At 35.3% G+C, this 12,826-nt stretch overlaps 1 protein-coding gene and 1 pseudogene across 1 annotated transcript; one reads left to right on the top strand and one right to left on the bottom strand.

Annotated features, from left to right (window-relative positions):
- Positions 1 to 2,390: 2,390 nt before the first annotated feature.
- On the top strand, positions 2,391 to 5,399 carry LOC124957495 (annotated as a pseudogene).
- Positions 5,400 to 9,430: 4,031 nt separating this feature from the next.
- LOC124957509 lies at positions 9,431 to 12,615 on the bottom strand. Its single transcript, XM_047514534.1, has 2 exons — positions 12,239 to 12,615; positions 9,431 to 12,098 (listed from the first exon to the last, which is right to left on the bottom strand). Exons 1-2 carry the CDS (start codon positions 12,382 to 12,384, stop codon positions 11,783 to 11,785), a joined length of 462 nt encoding a protein of 153 aa, XP_047370490.1. The 5' UTR covers positions 12,385 to 12,615; the 3' UTR covers positions 9,431 to 11,782.
- Positions 12,616 to 12,826: the final 211 nt, after the last annotated feature.

Here is a 12,826-nt window from a genome sequence, read left to right as displayed (position 1 = left end):
TAATTGTAAGAACAGATACAAAAAACTGAATAATTATAAATTTTCTCTAGAAGAAAGACTAGCTACTTATGTTTAATAACGAGATAACAATGAAGCACTAGCCCGATGAAAAAATGACGTTACTAAAAAGCTACGATTCGGTGTATGACGACTATTGATGAAATTTTTATAAGAATAATAAAAACGTTAAAAAGTGAAACATTACAAAAATAAAATAGGATAATCCGATATAGAAAATGTCACTAGGAATTTATTTTCACGAATATTTTTTAAACGTAACGATGCCATATCTTCTCAACATTTATACGCGAAAGTCGCGTTTTTGAAAATTGATTATTATATAAAATAAGGATGTACATTAGAAAAAATATTCTTATTACTTACAATTAACGAGACGACGAAGCTTGATCGCAACCTGTACCATAGAGTTATAAAAATTACCGGTGGAGTGAAAGGAAGGAGACTAATTGGATCGTCACTCATGCGTATTATGTCACAAAGCTTGTAATTTGTCGATCTATTATATTGAAATATCGAAATATTAAAAATATGATACACGAATTTAAAAACTGTCCAAAGGAATATCTTGTTAGTCCAACCTAAATAAGAAAATTAATCAATTCAGTTTGATGCTTGTAGAAATAAAGCTCATAAACGTGAAGACAAAATTTATAAGGAAAATTATGTTCCATGTGCATATCTTCTATTTTCGAAGTTATTACAACGAAAGTATTAATTGTGAAGTTTTCACTCTGTGTGTGTGTGTGTGTGTGTGTGAATAAATATATTTTATTCTTTTCGATAGTACAGCATTTCTCATCCAATTATTATCAAATTATGATAAACATTACTACGATTGTAAATGACGTATCATTCAATATTTATAAATAAATCATCGACAAAGTATTATTTTTTTAGAGATATGCATAAATAGAGAAATACATAAATAGATAAATCTTTCGAATTATTCAATTTATTAATTAATTATTTCGTTCGTAGTATCGAAATGCGAATGATCTTTATACGTATGATACATGAGTTTATTTTATAATTCTGTATTTTTAGAAAATGTAATTATTTCATTAGTAAATTTTTGTTTCCATTTATAATCCGTATTAATTACATTTGTCAAGATTTTGATGCTTCCACATGTTTTTATTAGGTTGGAAACTATGAGACGCGCGTTGAATGAAAATAAATAGCTAAACAAAAACGCCCGTTTCATAGTTTCCATCCTAATATTATATGCTTTTATTGTTTTTAATTGAAGAAATTAATATATGCATTGACACTCGGTGTTCACACAGTAATGTAATGTAATTGAATTACGGTGGATGATTTCGATTCCCTGCTGATGATCTCGTCGCCATCTTAGACGTCTGGATTTTTCTAACAGCCTCGTCTAAAATATCAATCGATATCAGAATGCGCAATGGCAAAGGCCTCGTTCGCAAGTTGGCACAAACTTTTGCGTCATAATTCATCTTCTATTTTCTTGCTTTTTGAGTAAGATCGCTAACTTTACATTAAGCGTACATCGTACGGCTGTTGGCTCAAATATGTCACCAATAAATCTAAAAATCTGAAAATTAGAAGACACATGTTCCATAGGGAATACATCAAATAACGAAGTGAACGATATCGACATATCCACTAATGCTTCTATCTACCAAGCTGAGTCCCTATCTACTAGCAACAAGAGGAAATCTAATACAAACACAGATATGAAAATCCACGCACGTTCCATCAATCCGAGATGTGTCTACAAGATATACCTACGTACAACTCATATAATATTCTCTGTGAAACCGATGCTATACCAACAGATAACACCAAAACAAATGAAGACACCAAAACAAATGAAGAAAATAAACCACCTCCTATTTACATTCTTCCTCAAGCCATTGAACCTCTGATAGAATTACTTATGCAACAAGCAAGTAACAACAATTTTACTTTAAAGCAACTCAAAGATAATCAGACAAAAATCCAATTATCATTCTCGGATCACTATGGGAAAGTAATAAACGAGTTGAAAAGCAAAAATGCAAATTTTCACATATGAATACGGATATGGGTATGAAATGGTAAAAGCAATTAGAAGAATAAAAAGGAATAAAAAAAAAAAATAATAAAGAAAGAAAAAAAAATCTAAAATTAATGGTAACATATTAATATTTCTTACGATTTAATGCGTAATTTATATTTGACATCTGAAGTATGCCAGGAGATTTAAACGGCGCAAGCTGTGGAACAAAGTTACTGATATGAGACGATGACAGGAGGGAGAAGGAGGAAGGATATTTCAGGATATACTATCTGAATTGATCGTAACTTCCATTTGTTGAAGAAGAGTACGTCATAAAAATTTGAGAAAAATTCCGAAGAAAATGATCGAGAGGAAAGATGAACATAAGATTGAAAACTGCGATCGCTCTGGCTTATATGAAAACGCTTATATTCTTCAATTATCTGTTTTTGGTAAGATTAATAATATTATATTTTTAAGGAATTTTTAAAATGTTAATACTTAAATCATTTAATTGATATAATTATTGAGAAAGAGTAATTTAAAAATGTTCGATCATTTTGTTATGTCGTATTAGATATGCGAAATAACAATGTTTTATTTTTAATAAAAACAAAAAATAAGAGGAAAGAAATGAAATATAGTGTTAAATTAATATCAGTATAACTCGCAGTACGATGCTTTCTAATACATAAGGATTGAACGATTGCATGGCGACTTATAATAAGGATATTATGAAAAAATTAAACGTAGATATCATGCAATCTACCATAAAGTAATTTTTAATGTTTTCGTTTGACGACGAATAATAATAATAATAATAATAATAAAATTTCGAAAAATTTTATTATAAATTTATATCTTTTTCATATGGTAGGTACATTGTTGTGGAAGCAAAGGCTATACAGATTCTTTGTCCTTGAATCCATCCAATATTTCTATATCATCGTTGTTTTGAACCAGTGAATTGTAATACTTCTGATCATAATACATAACATATATACCGAGATATTATTAAGGAAATTAAGTAAAATATATATAATATCTCGAATAGATAAGGTGAGGTGATAAACGAAAATAAGGTTCTCTGTGAACAAAGGTATAAATCTTTATTTGTTAATTACTACTTCTTTAGTATTTACAGTCTTACCTGTAAACAAAGAAACGACAATTTACGTTTATTATTCACACTGATTAAATTTTATACTACACTCTCGTGCTACTTCTCTCGTCTACGTTCTATTTCTTACTGCCCGTTTCTCTCCCAAATCTTTAACGGTTCGATTTGTAGGTAACAAAAGAATTTGTAGATAACAAAAGACAAAGGAAGGGCGGGACAAATCTACCTGAAGAAAGTATACTTTCTTTACATATATATTTAGTAAAATAATATAGAAATATTTTGGAATATTAATAATCATATTGTTTTTTTTTTTAATTACAGGCTTCTTTAGAAACTTGTATTAAGTAACATTATTATCGGAAATATCGGATTTGTAGCTAATACTGTAATTGGAGTTTCATTCTTTCCAGTAATTGTATTTTTTGCATGTTGATTGGTTAATATTATTAATAACGTGAAGAACGAACAGGTTCGTTCGATCAAGAAGGTTTATTCGTTATATCGATTCTCCAATGGCTGATTCTACACTGTAATCTACTAGTAATTTTATTCTTGTTTACATTTGTCAATATTATTGAAGTATATAAGGGTAGAGAATAGCATTATTAAATAATAATAATGTTTCTTGTCCACAAGTTATTACCAGAATTAATAGAAAATAATGATTTCTATCGAATGATGGAAAAGCTAGAACCATATTTTAATCTATGAAACATTTTCAAATCTATCGAAGAATGTTAGTTTTTATTTGATATTGTATACTTTACGTATTTATACGTATCTTTTATTATTTTTTTTTTTTTATTATAGAAGTAAAAGTTGCTTCTGTGAAAGAATTAATAATGCTTTGTAATTCCGAGAAACTGAAGGAGATTATGTTAGAATTAAAAAGATAAAATGGATTATTTAGGATATCGACCGATGTCACAGGCACTGTTGAATCTGATTCGGAATATCAACTGATCGTTGAAGCAGTTGATATAGACAATGAAATATGTAATTCGTTTCTTTAAGCCTACAGTGTTTGCAAGTTTATTATACTAATCAGTTTCCGTATTCATACTTTTACTTTTAAAGCTAGGATATATCGGTTCATAAGAGACAAACATTTCCATAACTCAAATAATAGAACTTTTGGAATATGTTATGACTGTACGAAACTTGAAATGATTTTGATAAAACAAAATTGTTACTGATAAAATAAAACAGAGTTGTTCCTTCAAAGTTGATTCTACGAATCAAGGATAAATAATTATACTGTATATACTATATTATTGTAGATACTGTTATATACAATATATACTAAATAATTATATTCTATAAACTGTAGAAAAATATGTTCAAATTCTTCTAGTTCTAATCGTATTTTTGTTATTATATTTTTTTACAGACAATTATTAAGTGAAGAAAAAAGGGAAACTATCTGTGGCATGGCATTAAAATAATTAAATTAAGGTAAATCTAAGATATTTGAATATGAGGAAAGTAGAAAGGCTTTTATAGCACCATATCTTTCTGTAATAGTTTCAGCATTTACAGAAATTATGAGTACATTTATTCGAATTTATTTCAATTTTAAACGTTACATTAATTTTTAAAAATATGATTTATCTACATTACTTATTAGATATTGCTGGAGGTTAATAATTGTCCAAAGTGCCAACTTGCAAAGTATTAATCTTACGATCTCGGAAAACAATGCTCTCTAATTTTTGGATATGGCAAGTCTACCTCACACAAAATTTGTATATTTTTCTGAAATCGTCCAACACCACCTGTGAGCCTATAGAAAATGATTACAATCAAATACTTGTGCGGCGATAATGTAATATATTTTCACAATTAAACTATTTGAAGTTTCACTAATAAATTTCATGTAGATGCTTGTCACGAAAATTCGAAACGCCATATTGGACAATTATTCCGTGATGGGATAGAAAAGAAATTAAATGAATTACAAGAACCACCACACATAAAATTTGTAAAACCAAATCGTCCATGTAGAAAGAAACGTGGTGGCAAATGCGATGGATAAATGGAACACGCAAATAGGATGAATTTTGCAGATATTGAGAACGACGATTATGAAGAAGACTTTGGATATTCAAGAGGAACAATTTAAAAAGCAGTAACAGGACGTATCAGATTACTACAAATTGATGGAGAAACAAAAGTTCGAATTACAAAGACATTACAAAAAATTTACAATACCAATTCCAATGGGGTAGAAGTACAATTTTTAATTAATTAGATTCAGGAAAGGCTTCAATCGTAGCGTTTATACCATTGTAGATAATTATTTTTCTATTCTTTATTGATTTGGATTGACATAGAATATTTTTAAACTCGATGATTTTAGAGTTGATATAAATTACATGGTCAAAAAGCGAAGGGCGTTGGTAGCCACGATATTCACTATTCGTTTTGGATTTCCTTATCTTGGGTTGCCCTATAAAAACGTTCCTTTGTTAGATCGATTGATAATAATTGAGCATGATGTTACGTCATCCTTTCGCTATTCTATTTCTTTTACTTCAATTTTTAATTTTAATAAATTAAAATATTGTTTTTTTAATATTATTCATAATAAAATCAATTTGGATCTTTGTTTTTCATAAAAAAAAAAAAAAAAAAAACAAAAAAAATAAATAAAAACTTCTCGTAGTATCGATTATTATACCATAATCCTTTCTGATTTCTCTCGCATAGAAATAAAGAAACTAAGATAGTTGATAAATTTTATCAACTTAAAATGCGATTCGAATGTTGTACACATTTATAATACATACAACTAATCGAAATTTGTGTCTTATCACAAGAATATTAGCTTAATAAAGCACTCATAGGAGCGTTTAATAAAACCTTGCGCGATTAGAGATTAGTGCACTCATATTTGTTCTTGTTACGTATAGTATATCGTATGAGTTACGATCACTGCGAAATGATTTTATACCAATTGGACAAATCGAAGATTTAATATAATTCTTCCTAGTATAATCACTTCAAGTTATAGGATAATTAAAATCGTACTGTGATAACTTCTCGGATCTTTCAAGAATTCTTTTTGAATTTCTATTCTCCTGCGGCTTGAGACTTTTCATTGCAGGCACATTCATTTTATTCTTCCAATCAATGAGATAGAAAAGAAAAGGAAACGATCGCCGACAGAGATAAGAATTATTTATATTTCTTTTTTCTTTCGAATCGTCTAATTCGTCTAATTCTTCTATCGTTAACTGAATATCATTGGAAATTACGTACACAATAAACGATCATAAATATCACAAATTAATTATATTTTAACTTTTATTTTTACTAAATACACAATTACAGATAAGTGTATAAACTGTTCATTTTTATAAAATTTAAATATATTGCGCGGACCACATTTAGTATTTTTTTTATTGATCCTCATTATAAAAGTTCTTTTACTTTTATTTATAATCAATACGTAAAAAATCGATAAAAGATTCAACAATTATAATATCCTTTTCCATCCTTCTGAATTTCGTTATGAGACATAATGTGAGTAAATTAATATGAAGCAATGATTATACAGTGAGTGAAAAAAATATTCGGATACCATGATATATTTGAATAAATCGGTGTATATTTCGATTGTGCATGAATAAAAAATATTTTTATGTATCACTTATTGTAATTAACAGAAAAATACAATTTAATGTATCTGTGTTTAGTTATTTAACCGTCTACGTCAAAACGTGAATTAAATCAACTTCAACAAGCAGAAACAGTTTCAATAGCAGAAGGTTATAGCAGCTCAAATTCAAGCTGGATGTGGTACAAAGGGAATGTCAAAATTTGTCTAAGAATTATAAGTAGTCTAAACAATTGGCCATAGATGTGACATCATCGAAATGAAAATTGAATAAGTTAGTTGGCAGATTACAAAAGGAAATGATGCTTGTCACAAGAGAAAAAGAGTTGTAGACAGCAATTGGATTTGTATGAAAAAAAAAAATGAGCGTCGATAGTTGCAATGCCATGCTTGAAAGAATTTCTGGATTTGAATGTACTATCGAAGAATACAAATATTCGAGATTGTTCTATCGATGCATACAACGGCAATGCAATAGGAGTAAATGAAATAATGATTAATGTTATGATTAATTAGAGACTTGATTGCCAAGATAGAAACGGATTTGGAATCTGCAGAAGATAATAATCAAAAGGAGGAATACCACAAGAGAAAAGATCGAAAGGTTAAAAGGAGAAATAGAACATGGAGCTTTGAAAGGTGACTCTAACAGTAATCTTAGAATATTACACTTTACCGTGAATCTTGGTGCAATAGCGGAACAGCAGACCGAGGAAAAACAAAAGACTTTATTACATGAGCTTGAAGAACTGAAAATTAAAGCCGCTGTAGGCGCTGCAAGAACGGTAGCATTTTCGTTACAAATATAGAATCATTATTATATTATCAATTACTGCATATAGGTATACTATTAAAGGTATACGTATCATGTAATTTCATTGTAATTGCTGTGTTATTTAGAATTTGTTGAACTCACGCAAATTAATGACATAAAGATCGCGAGTCTCAAAGAAGTCTTTAAAATGTTTTCTCAAGAATACAGGCAAACGTGTTATTGATTATTTAGTTGGAGATTCGACGAGACTCAAGAGGGACATTACAAATTGTCCAGTTAATACTCCGAATCGCCAGATGACTTTCTCTTCTCCCGTTGGAGAGGAATGAATTGATCAGAACTCTTTTTTCAGCAAACAATGACAAAAATCATGAATTAATATTATTTATATCATAATCTTAATTTACTATTCATATTTTTTTGATCGAGAATAGAAGAGTTATCTGAGCCATTGCCTAACGTCTCGCAAGATATCTGATTTCAATTATTCAATTCTAGACAGTCATAATATGTTTCTTTTTCGAGAGTATCTAATGGTATTGAAGATTCATCACCTGTTTCTTTCTCTAGTCTAGATCATTGATCAATTATATCAATCAATTCGTCTGAATAAATTTTCTGAATCTGTACCATTCGAATGATTACAGTACAACGATTCGCTGGAAGAACTTTCATTTGATTTACGAATGGGTAGCATCTGGGTTCTTACCGGTTTCTTGATAATGCATCGGCTTTTGCGTCCCTGTCTTATACACTATTTTACAATTCTATTCTGCTAATTTTAATTTGGTTAACTTTAACTTAGGGACTTTGATAGAATTTAACCAGATCAATGGCTTGTGGTCTGTGACTAACATAAATTCTTGACCGTATAAATAAGGTCAGAAATAATATACCACATAAACTATCGCACATAATTCTCATTCGATCATCGAATAATATTTCTCTACTCTGTTTAATAATCTCGAACAATACGAAATTAGAAGGTCTTCCCCCATAGGTCTTTGACTTAAAACTACTTCCATGGCATAATCTGACACATCCGTAGTCGCATTATATTCTCGATTGAAGTATTCTCGATTGCAAAACTGGTTCTCTACATAGCGCATCACGGAGAGTAACAAATGTGTTATCTTGTGATTTGTACCAAATGAATGTTGGTACTTCTTCAGTCAACGGTTTCGCTATTTTCGATAAAGCTGGAATAAATCTACGGTAATATCCAGCAAAGTCTAAAAATTGAGGAATATTTTAAATATTTCGCGGACGCCGGAATTTTTTGACTGCTTCAAGCCTCTTAACTCCACCTTTTCCATTGATATGGCCTAAATATCCTTCGGGTGGAGAAATTCTCAGGGGCAATCAGCATGGGGAGGATAAACTCGCGCATAGCTATGTTGAATACATCCAGCGCGATCCCAAAGCTGACGAGTAGTTGCACTACTGGCGTAGAGCGGCGTAGGAACGTAGCAACATGCCGGGTGAGTGCGCGCTCGTCGTCTGAGGCCACTCACCAAGCGATCCACCGCTGCGTTCTTTGCCCCGCAAAATCCAGACTGCATCAGGTGGTAGCCAATCTTCGTGCGGCTATAGACGGTTTGGAAAGATGTGATAGGAATTTGCCGAAGCCATCTTCTAAGGCCGGGCAAACAAAAACTGCGAACACTAGACCGACCGAGATTAAATTAGAGAAACACATTGCCAGAGCTGCCGTGATAAATCTTTCCAATTCGCATAAGAAACCGCCTAAACAAAACTTAATTTATGAATTGATAAGCTCATGAACGCGAACTCGAGCATACACTCGTATGCACGCCTCGCTAAACTTCCTGGGAACGGAAAGCACCCCTGAACCAATCCTCATAGATAGTTACAATTCCCTGATAACAGTGCACACGAATCGCACGATAGGACCCCCTTATCTCCGATCATCAAGCAAAAATGCGAAGAACTCCCTTAGGAATCGCCGAAAACGTGCTCCAAAATAAACGACGCTCCAACGGGAGTTTTTGAAGCGGACCCTACAAGTGCAACTTTTGAAACTACCGACGCGATATACAGAACAACAGCTCGAAGCAGGGTAGGCTTCGTTGAAACTTGCATAGGTACCAACGCTTGGACCTAATGCCTTTGCATGAGCCGTACGTCCAAAAACAAGGGCTAGGTTTTGAAATCATAAATCTAGGTAACGGAACGAGAGTTGCGGCTATCCGCGAGGAAAGACATTGGCCGACGGTCGAAGCGATCAATCCGCGCATCGAGTAATGTTTATCTCGCAGCTTAGCACTCCTCACTGCATCTGTACAGAGGTGCAAGCACCTGGTTCCTCCTTCTGCGTTGTCTCATTCTACTTCCAGTACAGAGACAAAATAAAGGAATATTTTAGGCACTTGGAATTGGTCCTTCAAACTCTAAGGGGGAAGAGATTATTTGTATCGTAGGACGCCAACGCGTTGTTATCTCTCAGGTTGTTTTCAGATGAAAGAGGCTCAAAGCTGGAAGCCTTTATCGAAGCATCAGGCATAAGAGTCTAAAATAGTGCAGGGCAACTAACCCACACTTTTTAGACGATGAAGGATTCCTCATATATCTATGTGGTCCTCTTGTCTCAATCCATGGGCCAACTCATCGGCCATTGAAGGATTAGTACAGACTGGACGTCCAGCGATCATAATTCCAAAGATATTGCGTCACTTGCCACGAAGACTGAACAGATAAGGGCCGCTGAGTTGCGGGAAACAGAAGTTTTAACACCAGGAAATCTGACTGTGACTTTAATGCAGAGATATTGCTCTTTCTTGCGGGCTTGCAGCAAAAAGTTATGATGGGTCAAATTAAATAGCTGGAAAAAAATATCTCGGAAAAAGGTAACGGGGAACTGTGGGGATATATATAAGCAACAAACGAACAAACTTCAGGTTGAAGGAGTCATCAACACTCTCAAACGGGACGGTAAGAAGACCATGAAAAGTGCTAGATACAGGTAGAGCTCTCCTAAATACGCATGTTCCGGACGACTGAGTATCCAAACATACACCGAAACTTATAGCGACAAGAAGTACTTCGAGAAACACTTCCGAAATAGTGGATGCTCTCCTTTTCACGGAGAAAGAGGTCGCGCGTGTAGTAGGATCTCATAAGTACGGTAGAGCCCCGGAGACGGATCTGATCAAAATATGTGTGCTCAAAAAAGCATTCGCTGTTGTTCCGACTCACTTCGTGGATCACTTTAACGGATGCCTCCGAAGGGGCATCTTCCCTTCTATTTGGAAAAAGGGCTCGTTAAGAGCACTCTTGATGGTAAAGAAGCGTTAGATCCCAAGCCATACCGACCGATATGTTTTTTCTCCGTAATAGGGAAAGTTTTAAAAGGCTGTTGAAGTTACGCCTTACCAAAATCTCCCTCGAACAGGGTAAAATTTTGGACAAACATTTTATCTTCCTCCAGGAACGCTCAATGGAGAATGCAATCGTGGAGATGGGTCGAATTGTTTCTGCCTCTTCACTCAAGGAGATATGTCGTTGCGTTATTTTTCATTATCTCAGGAGCTTTTGATAATGTATGGTGGCCACTAGTTCTCGAGGCACTTTAAGATCGAGATTGTCCGAGAAACGTCTTTAATGTAACGACAAGCTACTTCGCGGATCGTAAGGTTAAAATCACTTCCCCCCCGTGGGTAGGGGGAAGTAGAATACTCCCACAGTATTCCCTGCTTGTCGTAAAAGGCGACTAAAAGGGATTGAGTGAATGGTGTATGAATGTTCTTGTATGGCTATTCCTTCCTTTATATTTCTTGACATATCTTTTTCTATTCTATCTCTCTCTCTCTCACTAGCTTCTTTCCGTTCCTTTCCTTTCTGCTGGGGAGCTTGGCTCCCACTAATAATATATTCTTTACTAAATATGGATAGTACGATGAAACCAATAAGCGGGCGTGGGAGGGATACCCACGGGATGTCAGGTGGTGGTAGGGCAGTCCACCCGCCGTCGTCAACCAACGACTGCCAGGACCTCGGGGTAGGCAACCTGGCCTCAGCTCTGGATGATGCGTCAGAAAGGACACCACACGTAGGCGACCTGGCCTGCGGTGTATCTAATGCGCCAGGAAGTTTACAAAACGAAGAATACCAAGCGGAGGAACTGGAAAGGACTGCCATTGCGGTTGAGAGCATGCGGCTCTCTGGCCTGACCTCGCCAAAGCAGGGGAGAAGGCACAAGCGCGCAAGGCCGATGATTTACTCTTCTGAGGAGGATGAGCTGGGGGCTGACTGGCCCGCACTAGGTGAGGGTGGCCCGGCGGAAACTCCATTGTCCCAAGTGGAGACTGGTAGGGTGCTTAATAGCATCCGGGAAACCTCCATGGCGGCAGAAAGTTCCAGGCTGAGATGCCGTAACCTTAAGAATGAAATCTCAGGACTTATGAAGAACTCCCATAAGATTATGATGGAGGGAATTAAGACCCTGAGCGAGAGGCTCGAAACCCGAGCAGACGATCCTCCGTCAGCCAAGGAAACCATTGCGCAGCTGAAGGCAGAATTGAGGGCCAAGGATCTGCGCAATAGAGAGGTCATGGAGAAAAACGTTCGCCTCAAGAGGGCGAATAAAAGAATGGAGAAGGTTCTGGAGAATCCACCGGCTGGGAATAGCCGATCAAAGTCTCCGGACATATGGGAGTCAATAAAGGTACTGACGGAGGCTGTCCGCGGTATCCAACAGCAAATACTACAGCTACAGCAGCAGCAGCAGCAGCAGCAGCGGCAACAGCAACCACAGTAGCAGCAACAGTAGCAGCAGCAACAGCGGCAACAGCAGCAGCAGCAGCAGCGGCAGCAGACATCGGGTGGAGCAACGACGGGAGCTGGTGGGCCACACAAAGGCCCTACACTCCGTGCTGAGCCCACTCGATTCCCTGCGCAACAAGTAAGTGTAGGTAAGACACTAATTGGACAGAAGAACTGTGTCCAGGTACTTGGCCGGAAAGAGAGACGAGCCCAAAAGAAGGAAGCGAATGCTCTCCCCCTAACTACACCTAAGGATGGAGTCAGCGACCGTCATCCTTTGCCGGGACAGGCAGCCTCTAGGAAGGAAGGGAAGAAGAGGGGTGCGCAGCGAAGAAGGAAGAGGGAAAAAAGGGAAAGAGAAGTGGCTGCTATTTTCTTATCGTGTGCTGAGGAGACGACGTATAGAGACGTAGTCCTTCGGGCCACGGAGAAGAACGGTCAACCTTAAAGATCTGGGGATCGTCGGTATGACCTGTAAGAGAGGCCTCACAGATGCCT

The sequence above is a fragment of the Vespa velutina genome, unplaced genomic scaffold (assembly GCF_912470025.1).
Source record: "Vespa velutina unplaced genomic scaffold, iVesVel2.1, whole genome shotgun sequence".
Taxonomy (NCBI): domain Eukaryota; kingdom Metazoa; phylum Arthropoda; class Insecta; order Hymenoptera; family Vespidae; genus Vespa; species Vespa velutina.
Note: the sequence above shows the minus strand (reverse complement) of the source record. Positions and strands in the feature narration are given on the sequence as shown.